Source organism: Drosophila sulfurigaster, chromosome 3 (assembly GCF_023558435.1).
Source record: "Drosophila sulfurigaster albostrigata strain 15112-1811.04 chromosome 3, ASM2355843v2, whole genome shotgun sequence".
Taxonomy (NCBI): Eukaryota; Metazoa; Arthropoda; class Insecta; order Diptera; family Drosophilidae; genus Drosophila; species Drosophila sulfurigaster.
Genome location: NC_084883.1, coordinates 4,349,387 through 4,374,750, shown reverse-complemented (window position 1 = coordinate 4,374,750; position 25,364 = coordinate 4,349,387). Strand labels below are relative to the sequence as shown.

The 25,364-nt window shown below is 37.9% G+C and overlaps 7 protein-coding genes across 10 annotated transcripts; 5 read left to right on the top strand and 2 right to left on the bottom strand.

The window, feature by feature from the left end:
* Nucleotides 1-3,364: 3,364 nt before the first annotated feature.
* LOC133842580 (mitochondrial sodium/calcium exchanger protein-like) lies at nucleotides 3,365-6,461 on the bottom strand. 3 transcript variants are annotated; one of them, XM_062275734.1, is made up of 8 exons: nucleotides 6,325-6,461; nucleotides 6,046-6,266; nucleotides 5,671-5,996; nucleotides 5,548-5,622; nucleotides 4,274-4,768; nucleotides 4,081-4,220; nucleotides 3,782-4,016; nucleotides 3,365-3,730 (listed from the first exon to the last, which is right to left on the bottom strand). In XM_062275734.1, exons 1-8 carry the CDS (start codon nucleotides 6,361-6,363, stop codon nucleotides 3,447-3,449), a joined length of 1,815 nt encoding a protein of 604 aa, XP_062131718.1. In that variant the 5' UTR covers nucleotides 6,364-6,461; the 3' UTR covers nucleotides 3,365-3,446. The 3 variants fall into 3 exon arrangements, with proteins under 3 accessions (XP_062131718.1, XP_062131719.1, XP_062131720.1); XM_062275735.1 differs by lacking the exon at nucleotides 5,548-5,622; XM_062275736.1 differs by lacking the exon at nucleotides 6,325-6,461 and having other exon boundaries at nucleotides 5,671-5,985; nucleotides 6,046-6,178.
* A 362-nt stretch (nucleotides 6,462-6,823) lies between these two features.
* On the top strand, nucleotides 6,824-7,467 carry LOC133842581 (peptidoglycan-recognition protein SC1a/b-like). Its single transcript, XM_062275738.1, has one exon. It carries the CDS (start codon nucleotides 6,864-6,866, stop codon nucleotides 7,425-7,427), a length of 564 nt encoding a protein of 187 aa, XP_062131722.1. The 5' UTR covers nucleotides 6,824-6,863; the 3' UTR covers nucleotides 7,428-7,467.
* Nucleotides 7,468-8,240: 773 nt separating this feature from the next.
* On the top strand, nucleotides 8,241-8,927 carry LOC133842582 (peptidoglycan-recognition protein SC2). The gene has a single exon (XM_062275739.1). The coding sequence runs from the start codon at nucleotides 8,280-8,282 to the stop codon at nucleotides 8,832-8,834; it is 555 nt and encodes a 184-aa protein (XP_062131723.1). The 5' UTR covers nucleotides 8,241-8,279; the 3' UTR covers nucleotides 8,835-8,927.
* A 2,785-nt stretch (nucleotides 8,928-11,712) lies between these two features.
* LOC133844932 (peptidoglycan-recognition protein SC1a/b-like) lies at nucleotides 11,713-12,360 on the top strand. Its single transcript, XM_062279223.1, has one exon. The coding sequence runs from the start codon at nucleotides 11,721-11,723 to the stop codon at nucleotides 12,282-12,284; it is 564 nt and encodes a 187-aa protein (XP_062135207.1). The 5' UTR covers nucleotides 11,713-11,720; the 3' UTR covers nucleotides 12,285-12,360.
* A 3,942-nt stretch (nucleotides 12,361-16,302) lies between these two features.
* LOC133844270 (peptidoglycan-recognition protein SC1a/b-like) lies at nucleotides 16,303-16,974 on the top strand. Its single transcript, XM_062278187.1, has one exon. It carries the CDS (start codon nucleotides 16,318-16,320, stop codon nucleotides 16,879-16,881), a length of 564 nt encoding a protein of 187 aa, XP_062134171.1. The 5' UTR covers nucleotides 16,303-16,317; the 3' UTR covers nucleotides 16,882-16,974.
* Nucleotides 16,975-18,200: 1,226 nt separating this feature from the next.
* On the top strand, nucleotides 18,201-19,343 carry LOC133840358 (receptor expression-enhancing protein 1-like). Its single transcript, XM_062272143.1, has one exon. The coding sequence runs from the start codon at nucleotides 18,354-18,356 to the stop codon at nucleotides 19,203-19,205; it is 852 nt and encodes a 283-aa protein (XP_062128127.1). The 5' UTR covers nucleotides 18,201-18,353; the 3' UTR covers nucleotides 19,206-19,343.
* A 291-nt stretch (nucleotides 19,344-19,634) lies between these two features.
* On the bottom strand, nucleotides 19,635-24,971 carry LOC133840357 (tetraspanning orphan receptor). 2 transcript variants are annotated; one of them, XM_062272142.1, is made up of 5 exons: nucleotides 24,821-24,971; nucleotides 24,259-24,508; nucleotides 21,529-21,706; nucleotides 21,319-21,457; nucleotides 19,635-21,258 (listed from the first exon to the last, which is right to left on the bottom strand). In XM_062272142.1, exons 2-5 carry the CDS (start codon nucleotides 24,436-24,438, stop codon nucleotides 20,427-20,429), a joined length of 1,329 nt encoding a protein of 442 aa, XP_062128126.1. In that variant the 5' UTR covers nucleotides 24,439-24,508; nucleotides 24,821-24,971; the 3' UTR covers nucleotides 19,635-20,426. The 2 variants fall into 2 exon arrangements, with proteins under 2 accessions (XP_062128126.1, XP_062128125.1); XM_062272141.1 differs by having other exon boundaries at nucleotides 21,517-21,706; nucleotides 24,821-24,970.
* Between the last annotated feature and the right edge of the window lie 393 nt (nucleotides 24,972-25,364).

Genomic DNA, 25,364 nt, shown 5'->3' with positions numbered 1-25,364 from the left:
ATTCCACAACACACCATTCACGATTTGTTGGTGGTAATGAGAGATAGCAGAGCCTGTGCAGATTAAGCCAAGTCAACTGAAGTCAAGTGGAGTCTGCGCTAATTGCAGCCAAGCCACAGACAGTGCTCAGTACTCAGTGCTCCCAATGCACCAGGAGCAGGCTGCAGATTCATTAGCCAACTGAATCAGACACACAAAAACAGACACAATGGCTCACAGAAAGGGGAAAGAAGGTGTGGCTGGGAGGAAGCAGCTCAACCTGGCAAATGATATGCAAATCGAAGAAGTCCAGAGGAGGAGAAAGTGGCAATGCAACAACAATCCCCGCGCTGCGCTCACATTAATTAAGGCCTGCATAATTTATGTATATGTAGTTGTAAATGAAGCTGTAGCTGTTGCTTTTGGTTTTGTGCTGCCTTGTGGCACTTGCTTCCGGTGGCCAACGTGGCGTATACGCAAAGTGCTATCTGCTAATTGAGTTATAATACTAAGCGCCTATTTATTGGCCAGCCAGCGAAGCTAACAATCCCTACACAATTCAAACCCATTGTTGAATATCTTGCTACTTGCCAGTACATATTTTCAGTCTGATAAATTACCACAGTTCTTATTATCCGCATAGACTTGGCGCAAATATTTTGTTACTGCCTGACAAACTGCAACATGAAATACTAACAACTTTGCTACGCAACTATTGCCAGTACAATTTGGTCTATATAAAATAAGGGAAATGTGTAACAGAAAGCAGGCTTAGACTACAAAAGGTGCGCCAATTAAACAACTAAATATAAGAGTGAAATATTAGTCTTACTATTTCAGCTTCAACTTAAAATATTTAAAATATATATTTAAGACCATTCCTATGTTTACATCCTATAAAAAAGATTCTTCAAAATTGATTTTTACATATGTGTTATTATTTATATAAATAATAAAAATTCTAATATCAACCGTTAAACCTTTGCAATATATTTGACTACTTACATTTAAATTTATTCACTTTCAAGCAAAAACCCCCTTTTGATAAGGCAACACGAGCCACAATGTTAATAGAGAGAACACCATAAATTAATTGATAATTGATTAATAAACGATAGTGAAATACAACACAAACAACAGCTAAACATTTAATTCTGATTTAATGATTAAATTTGACAGCGTAATACTTCTGATCAGCAGTTGTAGGTGGTTAATTCAGTGGTCATGGTGTAACTCTAAATTCTAATTAAATAGCATTCACATATAAAGCGCAGATTTCAACAATTTGAAATGAGAAGAAAAATGCGGAAAATGAAGAAAAATAGAAAACAATTTGGTAACAAGTAAAATGCATCAAAACTCATGGAAGGCATTCCGCTTGCCTTTTTATTATGCTTGGCAATAGGAAGCTGAGCTGCAGCTGCAGTTGCAGATGCAGATGCAAATGCAGATTGAAATCGAGACTCGGAGGAGACAGTAGAAAAAACAAAACTGTTGCAAAAACATGTCACATTAAGTGCAGAGAGAGGAAGAGACAGACAGATAGACAGACAGACAGTTGGACAGACCAAAGGACGAAGAACCGGAAGTCTATGGGACTTGAGTGCTTTTACTGCAGCCGGAATTCTGCGGGCATTCACTTTGAAGTTGATGCTTGCATTTGGCTTCCATTTCTCCACTTCTGCAATTCTCCAATTTTTTTCCATTGTTCTCCATCCAATTTGTGGGAGCTGTGCCACACTTGTTTATGTTTATGCAATTGCACTTAAATGTAATGATTATGTTTCAGTTGGCTTCGCATTTGTAGCTGGTTAAATGCCAAGCTCAACACAATTTGCATTCGTCGATTTTAGCAACAGCGCATTCAAATCGCAGACAGAATTTGCCTTAGCTAATGGTAACATTCGACTTATTTTTGAATTTTGTAAAAAGAACTGGCTCAAGTGCTATAGTTATATTTAGTTTGTTTTGTATTTTACTGTTAATATTAAAATAGGAAAAAAGTGTATTAGATGTAATCCATTATATACTCAAGTCACGGTGTTGTCCAGATGTTGTTAATTAAATATGATTGCTAAAAGAATTGAGAGATTGAAAAGAATTTAGAAGAAGTATCAATGCTAGATATCATAGTATATACATATGTATGTTACATATGTGTGTAGAAATTCATTATGATTTTTAGAACATTTGTTAATTATTTTATATATACTAATTGTGCCGAATTTCGGCCTTTATATACTCAATCTATACTTGATTATTTTCTCTTTATTAAACAAATTCTTTTTTGTACATTTTTTCGACTTAGATTTGGATTTTCTACCCTGTGATTGTACAATACTATTTCATTGTTTGATATTGATTGTCGTGCATCGTCTTTGACCCAATTACAAGCACTTGGCTCGCAATCAGTCAGAGCATAAAGCTGTAGCAAATCCCGAACCACTTTAACCCTAATTAACGACAAGCTTTCGCTGTCACTTTAAGCTTTTGCCCCATTATACTCAACGTTTTTTGCATCGCAAATGGAGGCGGACTCCCGTTGTGGCTCTGAAGCTTCGCTGCTTTGCAATGCAGCTGGATGAGTCTAGTGTCCGGCGTGTTTGTCAGAGTGGTACATCAAGGATCTTCCCTTTCTCGCTTGCGCATTGCACTTGAGGTCTGTGCTGAGCTGCCGTTTTAATTATGATACTTCATTAATATAATTAGTCTCGGCATTTGCAAACGTGGCAAAAAGATATTGTTAAGTTAAAAGGAAAATAAAATGGTATAATATCATACAGTGGAAAACATTGCGCAGAAGTTTCTATTCATTTCTGTTCATTCAAATGCGTAATATGAGTTTGTTGAACTCTCCTCTATCAAGTGGCTAAATTTGTTGTTTTGTTGGTTAGATCTAAAGTAACACCTTGTGCACAGATTGAACCCGTTTTTCATGGTGCACTTAACTCTTTATTTATTAAGTGAAGAACCTCTACAACTTAATAAGTAGTACTTATTAAGTACCTTAACTACACAGGGATAGTAATGAAAATAAAACCAAACGTCATTACAAAGTATGAGGATTACATAGTATAGTATTATATCTATTATTATTATTATTATATTATATATACATTTATTATATATAATATAGTTAACACACCATTTGCTGGTGTACAAGTTAATGTCTAAAAAACGTTGCATATTTTTAGGCTTCTCAATATATGAGTTTTTAAAATAATATATTAATATACCATTTTTTATGGCAACCTAAACAAATGTGAACCTACTTAATAAATTAAATAACTTAAAATGTACGTCAACATGAACTAGGATAACATATCTATTATTTTCAACGCCTTAAAAATATATTGATCACTTTAAGATTTACGAATAAAATGAATTGTTGGAAAATAAAGAATAAATTTATTAAGTCAAAACATTTGACTTTACAAAATTAGTATTACTGGTTTCAAATGTCCTCTCTATATGGGCAAGAAATCGGGATCATCGCTCAGTTGATGGACCAGGTTCCACTCAGCTAACGTGGTGTATAAGAAAAACAACATGAATAATATGAATGAATAAACACCCATGGAACGTCTAGCATCAAAATTAAGTATCGAAGTCCACCACAAAGTGGATATGATTGCCAAGACAAAGAACACATATGCATTTGCACCATATTCACCGTAGATCCAAATATGAGAATGCTCTTCCTGGGCATCAACATTGAAGAAACAAGGAACGCCCATGCTCATCGTAATGCCTGCAAATTAAATAGCTATTTAGCAGATGAATTTATTGATCCAAAACTCACTGAAGAGCGGTGCAGCTAAGCTGGCAGCAAAGGCCATCTTTTCATAGCCCTCCATGGCAAGATCGATGTTCAATATGACATCGCCAATTGCTCCGGCAAATGATCGAATGCAGGCGGCCACAAAATCCTCGGTCCTGTGAAACACCAAGCCAATAATGCAGAAGAGCACCTCTAATTCGGTGGAGCAAATTATGATCAAAAGCAGAGAAGCAGTCAACGACAGTACGATAAACATCTGTCAGGCAGAGCAAGGAGTGAAAACTGGGGTGTATAATATTATATATTGTTGTCTGTCTTACCAGGTGAAACGGCGGCGGTCTGTCTGTTCGGGACATGAAGAACACGGCAATAGCCACAGGAATGGTGAAGCACAACGTCCATTTGGCATAGGTAAAGGGAATAGTTGGAACCCTTTTGGTGTACTCATTCTCAATCATAGCTAATTAAATGTATATATTTAATAAGTTAAGTATTTTAGCCTTTATAACTCACTTTCAATCAATGCCACACACAGTACGGGATTTGTGATGATCTGCGTGCAATTGAGCAGCTTGCTCCAGCCATGCTTAACCTTCCGATAATCTAAGCAGGGAATAAAAATCGCACAGAACAACGCCATGGGTGCGAGTATAACTAAATAGATGCGACGACACCAGCCACTGAATTTCCACTCCAGTGGAATAGGGATCAGCTCCCTTAGGAACTCCTCAATCAAAAACATATTCTTGGGATTTTCGGGATTGTAGAGAGCATTGCGGGAGATCTTCTCATCAAATTGCTCTTCATCTGGGATCTTTGAGAGAAACTTTCGATTGAGCGCCACTTGCCCAGAACGACGCCAAGTCCATTCAGTGCTCCTATAATTGTCTACTACCATTTTGCACTCTTCTTCCAATTTTCTCAACTTAATTAGCTTACGCCTGATCGCCTCCTCAGTATGGGGCGCATATGGCAACTGCTCAAGCTTTTCTACCTGCTTATATAGACCTTAAGCATAAGAATTAAAAACAAGTTAGGACGCTCGTATGTGGTCAACTTTAAGATACCCGCTACCCATTTTTAATAAAACCAAATTCTAAAAAGATACCACATTAATATACTGCCGAAATACTATAATGTACTATACTATACTAAGTCTATATTTATTTTATACTACATTCTAAATATACAACATGGAATATATTAACATACTCTATGGAGTCGCGACATGCCTCCTTCTGCCTGTTACATACATTTCCTGCAGGCACAGGAAGCGAGTATAATAATGTACCAAAAAAATACTAAAAGATACCAAAAGTTATACGAGATTGTCAACCAAAGCAATTAAGACCAAACAGCTGCACCCGTATTTTGACATTGTAATATTATAATTATGCACGAGCCAATTTTCAGGAATCTTATAAATTATAGGTTTTATTTTATGTGCGACTTTGCTTTAAAAATTTGGTTGCTATTCGTTTTTTTAATTTGCGTGGACGGAAAGAAGAGTAACAAAAATCTAAAACATTCTTGTTCTGCGTCCAGCAATAAAAAGTGTTCTCAAAACAAAGTGTATCTCTATATTTCCTATAGCCTCTGAAGTCTAGATGTTCATACGGACAGATGGACGTATAATGTTAGCTCTGTTTAAGAAAATAGTATATGGGCACGAAGATGTCTCGTTCTGCCTGTTAAATACATTTTCTGTCGGCACAAAGCTATAATACCCTTCTATATGGATAGCGGGAATAACTATTTCAAGTTGAAAATAAATGCAAATCAATTACCTTGTATGGTTCGTTGCAACAATTTGTGGTCCAGGAACATGACAAGCACGAATATTACATACAACAAAGAGAGAACTAAATAACAGTAAAAACAATTGCACTTCATATTTTAAAAGAACTTACTGATTGACTCGCCTTTAGTTGTGACTGTTTCGCTGAACACAATGTAGATGAGCATCTCAGCTCCAAGGAGTAGAAAAAGCAGATCTCTTATGGCACAATAGCCATTGATGTGAAAGGGACGCAGAAAACAGATCATTCCACCACTCAGAAGGATCACAGCCAAGGCGTTGCTTATGGTTATGGTGAAGATGGGAGCATGTCCACGTATGGGCATCAAATTGACAATTAAATCCGACAAGGAATTACCCAGACTCAACAACGTTACGCCAGCCAAGTATTCGCTCAAATGCAACTTTATGGAAAGTATCTTAAGCACTGGCGAAATGCTAAGATACTCAGCTATATTAAGAAGCAATAGAGAATTATTCAACTCACTATTTATCCACCAAGTGAACTATCATAATCATCAGCAAGATCATTATTATGATGAAGAAGCCCATCATCAGTCTCTCTTTGACTATGCTCTGTATATCAAAATTGCAGTACAATATCTCAAAGTAGTTGAAAAAGTTCATGATGTATTTGCAATTCCTGACCGCCATAGATAAATCACAACGATGCTGGAAGTCCACCTCCATCACAGAGAAGCAGTTCATCTTCAAACGGAACATTAACACATCCATAATGGGCTCATCTACTGAAAGAACAACTTACCGATTTATAAGACTCCTTCAGTGAAATTGTCTCATTCATTTTGTGTGCAGGTAAAGTGTATTTACTGTTTTAAATGTTCAATGGAGTTTATGAGCATAGCACACTTTCATTCAGAAATCTCATTGTGGCATCACCTGTGGAATGTTCGAGGAAGTCCAAGTCACCATAATAGCTGTAAGCTGAAATGGCAAATAACTGTATAATTTATACAAGAGACACGCTAATTTTCTAATCAGCAAATGGACGATTACGATTACGAGTATTCGTATCTAAACTTGAATGAATAACTAGCCAACGAGACGACGCTAGCCCATATAAATCATAGCTTCGACTCGACTTATGGTAAAGTCTAGTGTGGTTCCCCCAATGAAAAAGTCATTGTCATAAATCAGCATTATTGTAAATAATCAAGAGCAGCTTCCAGAAATTCCATAACTTGGCCATTCTGAAGAGTTTGATAAGCTGACCCACCTAATAAGTCTGGTATATAAAAGCGCCGTTTCAGCAAGTGAAATCAAATCAATCCGAACAGCTTAACCATGGTGTCCTCAGCAACAGTTGCTCTCCTTCTGACCGTTCTGGTCTGCACCCAGTATGCTGCCCAAGGCGTCGCCATCGTCTCGAAGGCCGAGTGGGGCGGTCGTGCTCCCAACTACCGTGTTGCCCTGGGCAACTACCTCAACTATGCCATCATTCACCACACCGCTGGCAACTACTGCGAGACACGTGCTGCCTGCGCACAGCAGCTGCGCAACATCCAGAGCTACCACATGGACAGCTTGGGCTGGCCCGATATTGGCTACAACTTCCTCATTGGAGGTGATGGCGCTGTCTACGAGGGTCGTGGCTGGAACTCGATGGGCGCCCATGCTGCCGAATGGAACTCCATCAGCATTGGCATCTCCTACCTGGGCAACTTCAACTGGGACACTTTGGAGCCCAACATGATCTCCGCCGCACAGAACCTGCTCCAGGATGCCGTCAACCGTGGCCAACTCAGCTCCGGCTATGTGCTCTATGGCCATCGTCAGGTCAGCGCCACTGAATGTCCTGGCACCCACATCTGGAACGAGATTCGTGGCTGGTCTCACTGGAGGGCTTAATTTTGTTGCAATCTAAATAAATACTTGAGAAAATGCCTTACTTAATTTCAAATTTATTGATTAGCATATTAAATGTTTAATCAGTGTTTATTTTGTATTTTTTCTGATAGAGCAAAGTAATTAAATTTCAATAGAATGGGAAGAATACAATACAAAATTTGATAGAGTCGCCCAAAGTGAGTATTCTGTTATCTACCAATTGGCATCGTTATCTCTAGTTCGATGAACCGCGTATCTCTAAACACTTTAGCCGAAGCTTTCGGATGGAAGATAAACAATCGTGGAAGTGGCCTTGGACAACAACAGGGTGAATCTCTTATTGAGTAGTGGGTTAATCAATTGTCTAGACAAAAAGAAAGATACAAAATTTTCAAAATTTTTTTGAAATAACCTTTCTCTTCAAAACACTTCAGCAATCGTGTTCGCCCCATAAGTATGCAACACTTTTGATCAAGCAAGTGAGAACTATTTAAAGTGCCCTCGTTACATTTCCGAAAATAAAACATGATAATTATAAAATGCTACGCACTAAAAGCGAAACACCTGTTTCGCTGGAAGATACTTCAGTTAGTCGCAGCAAATTAATTAGAGGCCACTCTTGTTGATTAAAAACTCATTTGACCAACGCTGGGAGAGGCCCATCACGTCACTTGGGGGTGTATCAGAGTAACTGCTTCAGATTGTCTATCTATCAGATCAAAAGCCCCCCAATAAAATATATACTTGATTTATACGCAGCAAGTGTCGTGTGCCTCGTGCTTCATGCTCAACTGAGATAAGACACACTGCGGGTCTATATAAAGACGAGTCGTGTTCTCGGACGATCACAAGTCTTGAAATCGATCTATAAACATGGCAAATAAAGCACTCATTCTGCTCGCTGTCGTCCTGTGCGCCCAGGCCGTCTTCGGTGTCACCATCATCACCAAGTCGCAGTGGGGCGGTCGTTCAGCCACCGGCAAAACCACTCTGGCCAACTCGTTGAGCTATGCCGTGATCCATCACACCGCTGGAAACTACTGCAGCACCAGGACCGCCTGCGAGACTCAGCTGCGCAACATCCAGAGCTACCACATGGACAGCTTGGGCTGGGCTGATATTGGTTACAACTTCCTCATCGGTGGTGATGGCAATGTCTACGAGGGTCGCGGCTGGAATACCGTTGGTGCCCATGCCACCAACTGGAACTCCAAGTCCATCGGCATCTCCTTCCTGGGCAACTACAACACCGACACGATCACCTCAGCTCAGATCACCGCCGCCAAGGGTCTCCTTGCCGATGCCGTCTCCCGCGGACAGATCATCTCCGGCTACACTCTGTACGGTCATCGTCAGGTCGGCTCCACCGAGTGCCCCGGCACCAACATCTGGAACGAGATCCGCACCTGGGCTAACTGGAAGGCCTAACTCAGTTCATCGAGTTCAACTTTCGAGTACTTTTTCAACTGCTGCAAAATAAAATTTCTTAAAAATACAATACACATAACGTATTCAATTGCACTTCACGGGACTTTTTGTCTGGGGGAATTTTTTGTAGATGCCACGATTATACATACATATGTATATAGATGCATGTACTTTTACTCAGGAAAACGGTGACTAATTTTCAGTATTCTGAATGACTTTAATAACAACATTTTGCAGGAGCAAACAATTTAATCTATGTAAATAAGTATGGACACCATGTAAAAACTTTTAAAATAGAATCAAAGAAAATTTAAATTATTATTATAAATAAATTTAATTATTATAAGCCAACCGATTAATCATATGATTGCATTGGTGTACCGAAAGTTAAAAAAACACAACTAAACAAGTGTTTTGCATAAATCGCCTGCAACTATTATTTGCAGATCTTTTAAAAATATCTTAGAAGTCATATGATAAGATAGTTCAGTTAAGTTCAAAATCAAGTGCTAAATAATTGAACTATTTGAGCTGCGTATGCCGTAAGTCCTTCTACACCATTTTTAACAACTTTCTAAAATCGTACATATGTATGTATACTATAGTTATTTTACTTATTTCTAACTACATTACTTGGGAGCCTAGATCCTCAGACAAAGTTGGACTTCTTGCAGTGGTTTTGGTGATCACATGCATTTAGACAATCCCTTCACAGTCTATCCTAATGATAGTGTTGCTATCGGTATTAGTGTGCTTTTTGTTTTTGATTTGTTAGACCCAAGTCCGAAATTCGTGACCTAACTCTAATATTCCTTAATTTGTAATTTATGAGTATTATTATTATTATATATTATTAAATTGCATGAATATTGTATATTGTATACTGCACCATATTCTCAGATATTTACAGAATTTAAATTAATACTATTACAGTGAAAAACTCTTAGCATGACACTTACATATATAAAAAGTATCAACTTGAGGAATATCCACTAAGTACGTTTCTATTTTTGTTTCAACCTCTGCTATCAACCGAGTATGTTACATAATTATAAATCGAATGTTGTTCTCATGTTATCCATTTCTATGATTGCTGAGCAGAAATAAAAAAATCATCTAAAATTTATTATCGTTGTTGACGTTTTTCATATATTCAATCTGATAGAAGTTTATATTAATTTATAGTCTTAAAATAAGAGATAAGATTGAGGTGGTCAAATCTAGACAATTAGCTCGGCAAACATTGCGCTCACAAATATTTACAACTATAAAATGTTATACGAAAAAATAATTTCATTGTTTTGATCAGTTAATCAATGAATGAACGAGATTTGATAAGAATCTAAAGCTTGAAATTTCTGATATAAGAATAATAATAAAAATGCAATTGCATGATATTCTCTTACAAATATATCCCAATCACTTCTTGTATTCAAAACATACAAGTTTTTAATAACAACAATTTAATTAAGCCTTCTAATGGAATTTACTATTTTCATACATTCAAGTATTAAAAACAAACTTAGTCCACGATAATTTTAAGCAAATACTTAAATAAACTTTATTTTGCGATAATTCTGGTAATATCTGTTTCTTCTGATTATTCGATTATAAATAAAAAATGCATACATTTATTTTCTTTATTTAAATTATAAAATTGCAGAAATTGTATGTAACAGAGAAGAGCAGGTACCTCTATGAAGTAAATATATTCTTGATCAGCGTCAACAGCCGAGCCGATATAACCATTTGTCTGCCCGCTTGTATGAACACCTAGATCCTAGAGACTATAAAAGATGTTTCACGAAGATCAAGTTTGTTTCAAATTTTTGGATCGCCCACTTCCGCCCAGCAAATCGACAAAAATCTAACACCAAGCGTTATTTTAAAGCATATATATATACATATAATAACAATAACAATACTTATGAATTCTAAAAATGTTGACCATCAGATAAAAATTTTTGAATTTATTTTAGAAATACTTTTGTATGCGAAAAACACCAAGTTACTACAAGTCATAATTGCATTGGCTGACAAACTAGTAAATTTTGCACTTTGTGGTATATTTTAAATGTAATACTTCGTTAATATACCAAATATGGACTTTGGTATATTATTGTATTTTAGCCATGCATTAATTTGGTATATTTTATGTTTTTTATTCAAAATGGGTAGTGTTTATCTGACAGTCGAGAACACGTGACTGTATATTTCTTATTTGTTTTAGTAGTAACATTATTTTCAATTGATAAAGGAAAAAGAGAATATAAAATAACATTTTTTTAATAATCTAAAGTATAAATTCGAATCAATTGAAAAATCAATGTGAAAATCTAAGTCTTCATAATACGCGCTGCATTTTCATTGATTAACAATAAGCGAACTTTATACTCTATTTATCAGCGAGTAATGTCTGGAATTGTATTTATGTGAATATAGTACCTAGTGAAATAGCTTATTCACGTTATTCAAGTTACACTTAATTGGGCATAAAGTCCTGAAACCAATTTATAAAAGTTATTTTTCCTTAAGTTTATCAATCGGTTTCTTGAGTTTATCACAAAGCTTTCATTTGCACTATTAGTATACTTTCAGCCAGTCCCGACAAACAGTTCTGTGTGCAATTGAGTCAAGACCCAATATAAATAATGGAGATAATTCGCTATACCAAGTAAATGTGATTCCCCTTAGTCAGAACTAAAACATATTATATTACCATAATTCATGCATTGTGAACATTCGAAAGCAAATTCAAAATGGTCAGTTATAACATGATTTGCACTATCATTCCTGAAGAGATCGATAAGCTGCTAGCTAGCCGTAATGGTATATAAAGGCGCCGATCCACCAGCAGAAATCATATCAATCCCAAACAACTTAACAATGGTGTCCTCAGCAACAGTTGCTCTCCTTCTGACTGTTCTGGTCTGCAGCCAGTATGCTGCCCAAGGCGTCGCCATCGTCTCGAAGGCCGAGTGGGGCGGTCGTGCTCCCAACTACCGTGTAGCCCTGGGCAACTACCTCAACTATGCCATCATTCACCACACAGCTGGCAACTACTGCGAGACACGTGCTGCCTGCGCACAGCAGCTGCGCAACATCCAGAGCTACCACATGGACAGCTTGGGCTGGCCCGATATTGGCTACAACTTCCTCATTGGAGGTGATGGCGCTGTCTACGAGGGTCGTGGCTGGAACTCGATGGGCGCCCATGCTGCCGAATGGAACTCCATCAGCATTGGCATCTCCTACCTGGGCAACTTCAACTGGGACACTTTGGAGCCCAACATGATCTCCGCCGCACAGAACCTGCTCCAGGATGCCGTCAACCGTGGCCAACTCAGCTCCGGCTATGTCCTCTATGGCCATCGTCAGGTCAGTGCCACCGAATGTCCTGGCACCCACATCTGGAACGAGATCCGTGGCTGGTCTCACTGGAGGGCTTAAGCATTGGCTTTCCGTTAATACTGCTTTATAATAATTTTTCTTAGAAGACAATACACTTTACATAAGTTAACGCAAATTTCTGAAATATTTTTATCTAGGAGTACAAATGGTTTTTAAAGTGATTTTGATAGGCCTGCTACCCATTGTGAAAAATAGTAGGCTAAAGTAATTATATTTAAATCCGCATATATTTTTATACCTACCCATAGGGTAGAAGGGTATTATAACTTTGTGCCGGCAGGAAATGTATGTAACAGGTAGAAAGAGGCATCTCCGACCCTATAAAGTATATATATTCTTGATCAGCGTCAACAGCCGAAACGATCTAGCCATGTCCGTCTGTCCGTCTGTGTGTCTGTCTGTCTGTCCGTCTGTCCGTATGAAACACTGGATCTCAGAGATAGAGCTCTAATTTTTTTCGACAGCATTTGTTATGTTTGCACACAGGTCAAAAAAATCGAATAACAAACGTAATTTTAAAGCTAGAGTTTCGAATTTTGTGGAAGTTATTAAAGAAATACTTTTGTATGGGCAAAAACGCCTACTTACTAGGGGTCTTAATTGCTTTGGCCGACAATCTGGTATATTGTGCCGTCTATGGTATATTTTGAATGGTGTACTATATCGATATACCAAACATACCATTTGGTATATTTTTAGTATTTTTTGTATTTTCGGTATATTTTGAAAAAAATACCGCAATATTTTGCCTTTATTAAAAATGGGTAGCGGGTATGTCACAGTCGAGCACACTCGACTGTAACTTTCTTACTTGTTATATATATTCTTAATCAGCTTAAAGAACAAAAGGTTGAACAAACATTTTTTAACAATTTTCAATAGCTTTATTTAGTACATTTTGAACTGTATGGTATATATCCAATGCAGTAGCGTGTCTACATACAAAATATACTATTAATTTGATTTGTGTTAACGATTACCCCTCTTTCGCGCTGTGTTTGCTTTTATATCACAGCCGAGCAGAATCGACTTGGATTTCTTATTTCTAAATGACACACAACATAAGTAAAATTATCAAATTCTGTATGTTTTGCACATTTAACAATTTATTAATTTCATCAGGAAATATTCGTCAAAATACTGATATAGAATTTAATTCCATTGTGTTTTAATTAATATATGAAATAATATGAACTCTGAATTCACATTCATTAAGCCTACATCTAGCGAATTGTGTTAATAAATTATCCAATATTCAATCAAATTTTAGAACAAAAAAGTCAGTCATAATATTATATGCATATTTATTTTATTTGTATAACATACATATGGTCATTTTTTTTTTTAAAGCTTAAGACGAGTGGGCTGTGAGACACCCATTACCAATTTTCAATAAAATAAAAACAACCTGGAATTATTTTTAAAACATACCAAAAAATACTAAACTATTCTGAAGACTATATTTGTATATCAATACTAGAGTATTACGTGCAAAATATTCGATAGAAAACAAAATATACCGGATTGTCATCCAAAGCTGCTAACACCCGACTTCAGAGACCTTTTTACCAGATCAAATTATTTCTTAAATAACTTCCACAATTTTTATCTGATCGAAAATTTTAGAAGGGTATTATAACTTCGTGCCGACAGGAAATGTATGTAACAAGTAGAAGGAGGCATCTGCGACCCTATAAATTGTATATAATCTTGATCAGCATCAACAGCCGAGACGATCTCCGTCCGTCCGTATGAAATACTGGATCTCAAAGACTATAAGAGATAGAACTATAATTTTTTATTTGTTGTGTTTGCCCCGCCCACTTCCGCCCCCACAAATCAACAAAAATCGAATATAAAATAATAACAATAGTATTTATAATTCCTGAAAATTTGGTTGGGATCGGATTAAAATTGTGGAAGTTATTAAAGAAATACTTTTGTATGGGCAAGGCCGCCTACTTACTTAGTTGCTTTGGCCGACAATCTGGTATATTGTGCCGTTCATGGTATTTTTTGAATGTGGTGTTATATCGATATACCAACTATACCATTTGGTATATTTTTAGTATTTTTGTAATGGTTTTGGTATATTTTGAAAATAATATCGCAATATTTTGCTTTTATTCAAAATAGGTAGTGGGTATCTCACAGTCGAGCTCACTCGACTGTAGCTTTCTTACTTGTTTACTTATCTTATGTCCCTATATTTCGAAATTATCTACACAATACGAAATTCGACATATATAAAAGAAAGTTGTATTAGTAATACTGTTTATAACTCAAGAACGGCTTCACCAATTTGGCTGAAAATTTGTGAGGAGGTAGCTTAGAGGCAGGAATACGTCATAGGAACCTACCAAAATCGTAGATACCTTACGTAGATATACCATTAACAGAACATTTACTAATTGTTTAGATTGTTTCAACAGTATTGCTTCGACATGCATGTCAAAATAGAAACGGAACGTTTAACGTTCAATAGGTTGAACCTAGCCACACTAAGTTTAATTACTAATGCCGCGACCAAGACAATCGAATCTTTCCCGATAAAGCCGTAATGGAAGAGGGATGCGAAGAACTGCAAGAACTGAACAAGAACAAGAAATTACAAATGAACAGCGCCGCGTTAATATGGCTCGACTTCGTGCGTCTCAATCACAAGATCAAAGTAAGGCCCTTGGACAATGCAAATTCTTGGAGCGAACAGTGGACAACAGATAATAGATAATTTGAGACGCAGAACAAGAAATTTATCAAGTGCTGATTTGAATCGAACAGCGTTTCGATACGATTATAGCTGGCATTCTAGCGTTTGCATTAGTCAAATGGACGTTGTTTGCAACTCTACAACAGCACGCGTTTGGTGGTTAGAAAAATGAATAACAGTGTACTATAATTTACGCGACAAAACTGAATGGAAAATTCAAAGGTGACGAAGTTTTCATTCCGAGGATTCCGATGATCGCAACCTATTTGCCGTTTGAATTTAAAAGTCTTCAATTTCCGATCCGTATCGAATTTGTCATACTCATCAACAAATCACAAGGCCAATCCTTGAAAGTTTCTGGTTTGAATTCCCGAACATCCATGTTTTCCCCATGGTCAATTATATGTGCCATGGTCACGGGTCGGAAGACCATATGCGTTGTTTGTTTTTGCGCCTGATAAGAAAACAAGAAATGTATCATAAGGTACTTAAGTAAAGAGTACTGTACTGAAATGCAGAAACAGTAATAATTGATTAATATACTTACATTTTGTTTAAAGAAAAAAATTAGTTATTTCGAACTTTAAGGCGGAACAGAGTTTGCTGGGTCAGCTAGTTGTAAATAAATAAAGACTTTACATTTTAAATTTTTTTTTTCTCATCAAAATAACTGATAAGGAAAGGAATAATTTTATTTCACTTTCCATAAATAACATTATTTTTAATTTATATAATTTTAATTTCCTGCACACACTAATCCAATTTTTATATTCTAGACAATTTGATTTTAATCAATGAACTTGTGTAAAATCAAATACTCAATGAGACTTATTACACTGTCATTGATTAAAGATAAGATAAATCACACTCATGCCACACTCTACTTATCGACCAGAAATGTCTTGACTTATATTTAGATGATTGTAGTGCCTTTTGCTATAACCAAATTAAAATTCATTACAATGGCACAACAATAATTTATAACTATAATACTCTTTTGCATCCTTAGGTTTATGTTATCAATCAGTTTCTAATCGAAAACTTACCATCCTGTTAGCTTAATCTCAGCCGCTCAGGACAAAAAAGTTATTTTTGTAATTAAGTCAAGAACCCATATAAATAATGAAGATAATTTGCTAAGTATACAAAGCAAAAGTGATTCCCCTTGGCCAGAGCAAAATCATACAATAATGTCATAAACCACCAACATTGTAAACATTCAAAAGCAAATTCAAAATGGTCAGTTATAACATGATTTGCACTATCATTCCTGAAGAGATCGATAAGCTGCTAGCTAGCCGTAATGGTATATAAAGGCGCCGATCCACCAGCAGAAATCATATCAATCCAAACAACTTAACAATGGTGTCCTCAGCAACAGTTGCTCTCCTTCTGACTGTTCTGGTCTGCAGCCAGTATGCTGCCCAAGGCGTCGCCATCGTCTCGAAGGCCGAGTGGGGCGGTCGTGCTCCCAACTACCGTGTAGCCCTGGGCAACTACCTCAACTATGCCATCATTCACCACACAGCTGGCAACTACTGCGAGACACGTGCTGCCTGCGCACAGCAGCTGCGCAACATCCAGAGCTACCACATGGACAGCTTGGGCTGGCCCGATATTGGCTACAACTTCCTCATTGGAGGTGATGGCGCTGTCTACGAGGGTCGTGGCTGGAACTCGATGGGCGCCCATGCTGCCGAATGGAACTCCATCAGCATTGGCATCTCCTACCTGGGCAACTTCAACTGGGACACTTTGGAGCCCAACATGATCTCCGCCGCACAGAACCTGCTCCAGGATGCCGTCAACCGTGGCCAACTCAGCTCCGGCTATGTCCTCTATGGCCATCGTCAGGTCAGTGCCACCGAATGTCCTGGCACCCACATCTGGAACGAGATCCGTGGCTGGTCTCACTGGAGGGCTTAAGCATTGGCTTTCGGTTAATACACTACACATATTAAAGCTGCTTTATAATAATTTATCTTAGAAGACAATACACTTTACATAAGTTAACGCAAATTTCTGAAATATTTTTATCTGGGAGTACAAATGGCTTTTGAGTTCATATTCATACATTCATATTCACTTAAAAATAGTAATAGTTACAATCAAGGCGATCTAACCACGACTTACAATAATTCAATATGAATCGAATTTTTTAATTGTGAATGAAGATGGTGTGAAACCGCCTAACAATATTCTATTGTAGCATTCTATTCGGGCTGTCTAAAATGAAAAAGAGAATTATTAAATAGAGATTTTACCTGTTGAAATAATTGTAAAGACCACAACAAAGGACATATCAATACTTATAAAAACAACAGTAACAAAGGCATTTGATGTTGAGAGAAATAAATTACGGCTTCAGTTTAATAAAAAAAGACATGGAAGTGGACTTTCAGGCTTTGGTGTATTTGCAAATATGAAAAATGAAAAGATATTTACATACATATGTGTAAGAAGGAATTTCAAGTGTCCTGTATATAAAGTGTATTATACACGCTACCCATAGACTGGAAGAATATTATAACTTATCTGCAGGAAATTATAAAAGTATATAAAATATTGTAAAGTACGATACCTTCATACCAGAGACTATAAGATATAGAGCTACAATTATTTTCCATCAGGACTGTAAGGCTGCCTGCAGATTCTTTTTTTTTTGACTCCTCAACATTGAATTGCGAACAGATAAAAATTTTATAAGTTATTAAACAAATACTTTGGTATGGGGTCAAACGCATACTTACTACGTGGCTTAGTTGTTGTGGCTGACAATCTGGTATATTTTGTAATTTGTGGTGAATTTTCAATGTATTACTATACCAAATATAACCTTCGATGTATTTTAGTATTATATTTATTTATTTATTTAGTATATATAATATTCATGTGTAGCGGTGATCTCAAAGTCAAGCACACGCGACTATAGCTTTCTTACTTGTTTTTTTTTGGCTGTTATTAATGTCATATTACGGACCTCAATATTTTGCAATAGAATAAAAAAAACTATATGAAACAAAAGTAAATGCTAAAGTAATTTTTAAAATAACTAATAACTTAAAAGTAATCGAACGAAAAATGTTTCTAACACCAATAAATTTATTTTTGATTTGTTATTCGTTTCTAACCATAAACACTGAAGTATGTATGAATATAAAACAAAATGTAATAATGACAAATATTTATGTATAACCAACTGTTTTAATTTAAAAACTCAGTGCAATTTCAGCAATTTCAAAATAAATATTAGTAGGCAGCATTCTTACAGCAACTTTATAAAATAAATCGTATTACTTTTACAATAAGCAAAATACGGCGTCCAAATTTAGTTTGTTCTTTTGATATATTACAATAAGTTATTCTTGGAACAGTCGCCGGATTCGTTAAATTGCAATATGATCGGCACACTACTTTCACGTCTCATGATACTGAGCTTCGGCACCTTGTATCCAGGATATGCCTCCTACAAGGCCATTCGGGCAAAGGATGTGAATGAGTGTACAAAGTGGTTGAAGTACTGGATTACTTTTGCAGGATTCACATGCATCGAGATCATAACAGATAGGATTCTCTTTTGGTTTCCGCTCTACTACGAAATTAAAGTGATCCTTGTCTTAAACCTGACTTCGCCAACCATAGAAGGCAGCTCCGCATTGTACTCGAAGCTGGTTCAACCCATGCTAGAACTCCACGAAGACGAGATCGATGAGTACATACGTCATGCTCACGCAATAGTGTATTCCACATTCAGGGAGTTGAGCACCAAGGGTGCCAGCTATGCCATAGATGCTATCATGCAGTTTGGCACAAGGATCATTCATCTGGCAGCACAGTCTCATCGTGACCGCAAATTAAACTCCCCTAACCAACTTCAAGAAAACTCTTCGCATTCCAGTTCGCTGAAAGGCATAAAAACCATCCACAACGAGTTAATGATCATAACGGATCTAACTGGAGACGATGCCGCAGAGGACCCACAATGTCCCCACAGAGGACACAAGTTCAGGATGTCAGCTGCAGATCTGGCAAAGCTAGCTGAGGCTCTGAAACAAGCCAAAAAGATTTTAAGGCACAGCGAACTAATCTTGCCACGTTCTTACTCCACCAGCAGCATGGATACACGCAGTTCCCAGAGCAGTGTCATAAACCTCCGTAATCAGCAATTGGCCACTGTCCGTGAAAAAGAGAAAGGCAACCAGATCGACGACGACCTCAAAAGCTTCTTTGAACAGCTCTTAAAAAATTAGAATGTTCGATGTGGCACCCTAAAACTATGAAAAGGAATCCTCAAGAAGCTCAAGGGCCAATCCAATGTGAATGGCATAAGACCAAATCACAAAAAAAACAATTATTTCAGTAGTTTTATTTTATACATTTATGTATGTTTTACTGCACTTGAAATGTTATCGAATATTTGTATTGTTTATACGCCTAAGAGATTATCAACACAAAAATCCTTCACTTCCGTTTCTCTAAAATCCAGTTCAAAGAGCTGCAACTAGATCAATTTATATTTTTATTCTTCATTAAAACTTTGTATCTTACATCTTGCCACTTAGATTAAAAAAATCTAATTTCAAATTTTGTATTATTTTGATGACATTTTATGACTATATAAATATTGCAGGGCAACTAGAGCCAAAACTGAAAAAAGGAAATGAATATTACTAGTTGAGTTGTTTCAAACTAATATTTATTTGAATATCTTTGAATATTTTAGTATACATTATAGATATTACATATACGCATATAGATATTGTACACACATAAAATTTGATGGAGTTCTTTCCGGATGCATGTGGATTGCACTACGTACTTGACAGTTGATACACAAAACTAATGTACAAATAATGATATACAGTTTAATAATATAATAATTAGTCTTACGAGTTAGCTTAATCATTAGAACATACTCTTGCATCCATCGATTTTCCCAGCTAGATTCGGCTTGCAACTTTCAATTGGTAATTTTTTTTTTGGTAACAACTACTTGTGCTTAATTAGGTAAAACTCAGGTTAAGAGATTAAACAAAAAGAACCATAGAAACGTAAAGCGCGGTCAAATCTTTAACAAATCTTTGCAAATTTCAACAGACGCGATCAAAAAGTACATCTACTACGTGAGCACACAATCTTGTAGAGCAAAATTCAGCGAATATTCAGTTATAAGCAGGTTTTTTGTTTTCTTTAGTTTTGTTTTGTTTTCGTTTTAGATTAAACAACAATACGCGACTGCTAAAATATGTGTCTTTGTTTTTCGTTTGTTTTGATAAGCAAATACATCGATTAATACAAATCCGCCTTTTGATATAGATATGAAATGGGTTGGAGATGGGATATCCAATTGATGTGAAGTCTTAGGCAAGGGAAGGGACCGCGTGCATTGCTGCATTTGCATTTGCTCGCAACACAACACGTTAATAATAATAATAATAATGAGAGAGAAACAGCTTAACTCAAATCACAACTTAGGCCTGGCTCTCGTTGCGTCCAGGCACTTGTCCAGGAATGTTCACCTGACAATTAAGCCGCGACGGCGACGGCATCTGCACTTGGGCATCGGTCACATCGTTGTACGGAGGCGGAGGTGGTGGCAGATTGCCCACATCAATGCCAGCATCGATTATCTCCAGATCAGCATCGTCATCGTCATCATCATCCACATTGTTGTCATCGTCAGAGCCAGCGTTAGAAGTTGTCTGTTCGCTGCGGCGCATTGGTGGCGTGTTGGCATTCACATGAACCGTGTTATTATTGTTGGGTGTATCGTTGTTGTTGTCCAGGCTATCATCCGTATTGGTGGCCGTGTTAACAGTGGACGAATCCAGTGCAACAAAAAGAGGCGTATTGCCCCCAGCATCAGCAACAATTGCACCACCAGTGGCGCCCTCATCCTCATTGTTGTAGTTTGACATGGCCACTTGATAGGATGGCGGCGGTGCCTGTTTCAAGTATTGAGCAATGGCCTCGTCGTAGTTGGGCAACAGTGTGGAATAGGCGCGCTCCTCAGCACCAAAGCCACCGCTACCAAGTCCGCCATGGAGCACAGTTTCAGGCAGCACGCAGGGCAGCAGACTGCGCAGATGCTGCTGGCGCAGAGTCAAGTACTTATAGCAGCGCCACACAATACCAATGCAATAGGCTTTCAGGAACACGATGCACACAAAGACGACGAGCACAACGACCACCAGTTCCTCGGGAGGCAGCTCCAGCAGCTTCTCGCGCCACGGCAGACGATGCGATTCGGCAATGATGCGGTGTAGAGCTTGCAGATAGCAAAGATAGCCAGCGGCGGTCAATCTGCAAGAAAAAACGCAAACAGTTTAATAAATTCATCGGTAGCATGTAAATGCTGCTTACGTGGTGATGGCAAAGTCGAACAGCTGCAGGCAGAAGAAGGGCAACAAATGCGAAGGCTTGCCCTTAATAATGCCATAGATCATCATCAGCGTAATGGCTATCATGCAGGTGCACACCAGACCGCCCATGTCAAAGTTCTCTGCAAAATTAGATTCTGATGAGTTTGTTTTCCACACAGCTATAGCGCCGAGTGCTTACGGTAACGCTTACGATAGTTGAGCGAGTGATCGCGATAGGCATAAGGAGGATCCACCTTGCTCAAAGGTGTGGGCAAGGCGGGCGCATTAAGATCCACGGTGAAGTCATGACTGCCACTCTCCAGTTCATCCATCATTTCCGGATTGCGCCAGATGACAGCGAGCACGCTCAGCGCAAGAATGTTGAGGAACTGCAAGAGGACGGAACAAAATGCACATTAAAGACGCGTTGTAGGTAAAATATTATAAAATATATTTGCACACAGTAACATAAATTAAAAGTCTATCTACTTGGCAGCTCGCTGGCAACAGCAGCACACATCGGAATCCCCCACAGACTGCACCGCTTGCTGCCAATAATCCTTGTGCAGTGTTTGCAACAAATTGAGGTAACCAACAAAGGCTTCGTAAGTAAACTCTTTGGAGATCTGGCGGCAATGCAAGCGATGATGATAGCTGCAGCCTGGATCATAGATCCACTTGCGCGGCACCGGCGTCTCCATATGGATGCGTTCCATGTGCTGTATGAAGCCTTCGCTATCGGATCCATAGCACAGTCGCGTTGTCGTATATCCAATGCCATCGTGCATCTGTTGCACCACATCCGGCTGTGAAGTTATGCGTTTCAGTTCCACTGAAGAACTCTCTCGATCATACAACCTAATGAGCAACCATGGAGGCATCAAACCAAAACGCACACAAGTCATCAGCTGACCAACTATGTGTTGTCGCTTGGGCCACTGAAAGTTGAGCCAACGCACCGCTGCCGCAAACACTTCAAGCTCAGTGTTTACGCCAATGTTGTTCGACTGAAGCAGTTTCAACATCGCCTGCATTGGCAGTTGCAGAAACTCCTGCGAGGCGACCAGTGTCATAAAGAAGCGTCCCACGCTCTGCAGCAGAGGTCGATAGACATTTTCCAGACTCAACAAGCATGATTCCAAATACAGCAGCAAGGCCGCATCCTCGGCAAAACCTTCCGTCAAACAATGCTCACATTGCCTGATAAGTTGCGGTATCTGCAGGAACTTGGCAGCACTTAGCACCTCCAACAAGCCCAGACGCGCCAAGCGGGGCACATCGGCCAGCATCCAGTCATAGACGAGCTGAAAGGCACGTGGTGTCACCCACTCCACGGGTAATTCCACGCTAATGGCGTTGTTCAGCTCACAGAAAAGTGTCGAGTAGCATTGAAGCACTGTCAGATGCACTTTAAGCGTGCTATCGCCAATGGTGATCACAGTGTTGGCCTTGTGTTTCCGTTCCAACAACTTGATCATCAAGTCGTATAGCGGTGGCTTCTCTGCCTTCTGTTCCTGCATCATCTGGGGCCATTCCTCTGTAGACACATAACCCAACGACTCGAGCGTAAACTCGGGCACATTGTTGTACTGTATGTTGGGCAGTTGATAGCATTTGGAGGATGTCTGCTGCACTTCCTCCCAGTCAGAAACTTCATCAGACGAATCTGATCCAACTGAACTGCAGCGGGCATCGTCCACATAGTCATCTGCACTACCTTGCAACATCACATCGGAAGTTAAATCTCCGTATATAGCGATTGCTCCCCGAGCAAAATGAATACATTTCAAATCTCTTATAAAAATGCTACATTTGAAAATGGAAATGTCAACATTCGAGTGTAGTTGTCATCCATGTTATGAATATGAATAATCAATACTTGTATTAAGTGTAAAATGTTGAGAGAACCGGTTCAAGTGCGGATCAGTCAAGTACTCTGATTTAGTACTATATCTGATAAGCTGTAATGGGAAATTGTCTATCGAATAAGTGTACTTATTATAGTTGTACATGCTTTAGTTGCTGACACTTAAAACAACAGCCTAGTCTGGTTATCAAGTAGTACTACAACTATTGTTTATATTTGTTGATAAGCAACTCCTTATCAGCTGATGTTAAATGTAAAGGAAAAAACATTTCTTGTTTACATTCAGACAACGTTTGAGGCACATTATTCATCTTAGCAATTTAATCTATATACTCATATTATTTCGTTGCGGTATAGAAGTCACTTTCCCTTTCTCGACTAAGCAAATTAGCATACTACGCTTGACCTTTGAATGCGACACTGCTGTCGCAGTGACTCACAAACTGTGTGTTGTCTATGTGTGTGTCTGTATGCGGTAATCGAATAGCAGCGCAATTAATTAAGTAATTGCCAATTAACGGTAAGCAGCATAAAGGCATCAACAAGTTGCATCGAATGATGGCTCATTAATTATCGAGTGGAAAGTTATTACAGTGATTATGTCAACACATCACAAAAAGGGAAATTTGCTACAATTCAATCTTAAACAAATATAATATACACGTCTCGCAATGTTATAGTAAGGTTAATCCCAGTTTGGCATGATTTTGAAGGTGGTTTGACACGCCACATACATACAATATGTTCATGTGTATGCGAAAGCAACCGCAAACAAAAAACCGCAATTTAAGTGTGTGCCTAATTTAAAAATTGTTGAGCTGAAGCCAACTCCATTGACGTCACAGTTGTCAACGCAATGTGGCACTTGTAATTTTTGAGAGTTACTGCTTACTGCCTGGGTGACAGTTTGACAGCCATTGGACTGCAACGAGCATTGATTTTTCCCTCCTTGACACTGAACAGGGTCAACTTAAATTCGCATGCTTGTGTGCAACTACAAATGCACTCAAACCTAGGAGTTTACATGTACACACCAAAAACGTATACATATACATTTACAAGGATTTAACTCACCAGATGCCAGAGGCCAATCATCAACGTTGCCGTATGCACATGCAGGCCAAAGCAGCAGGTAAACTCCTTATGGAGACGAGCATGATTGCTACTGCCCACTCCACCGACGGCGACTCCATTGTTATTGTTATTGTTATTGTGATTGCGTTGCGGGCCCATCTTGACGCGAATCCTAAACATTGCACGTAGTTAGGTATCCGCTCAACCGCTGAGGGGAAAGAGTTTGCTCTCTTTTATCGCCCGCACAAAACTGTAGACGAAATGAATCAGTAGAAAGAGACGGGCGTTCATTAATGTTGATTGTGTATGCACATAAATAAACGCTATTTCAGTCTGCTACTTTTATTTATGCTCATCTACTGCATACACACATACACCGTCACTTCATTTACATACATTTACATATATGTACATATGTACGTATGAATACACATTTGTTTGTGTGTATTTGTTGTGTGCCACTTTTCCAATTTATTTTTGCAGGAATTTTCACGGTTGTATTTAATTGCTACGCTTATGTAAGCATTGTTCTGCTAATTTTATGTGCAAATTAAAATCCTACCTCGCAGACGTTGTTTTTCTTAAGACTATTACTAATTGTTGACAAAATTATCCACCGTTTTTAACGCGTATTTCACACAGAACTGAAATGTACGTTGTGCAAAAACTCAATGTCAGAGTGACCGTAGTCTGACAGCCTTTTTTCGGATGGCTCAAAATTAGGTTTTTATTGTACAATCTCGTTTATTTTTAAAGCAACACTTGAAAATATACCAAAATTTACCACTCGACTGTTTCAAGTTTGGGAAGATAAAAAATTCCCGTATACGAATTCAAAATAAAAATTATATTTAAAGTTAATTTTTTTTTAGTTTTTTGAGTTGGCTGCTATATACAATAATATAATATACACTTGTTAGTCACACTACTCCCAGAAAAAAAATAATGAAACAGAAATAGATACTTTTTGTCATAATTGAAATATTATTTATTTTAAATTAATAATACCAAAAACAAGTATGACACTTAATTGTATCTGCCAACAGCTTAAAAATGTCAAATAAAAACTACATCATTTTCGTTTCAGAGGACGTCCTACTAAGAAA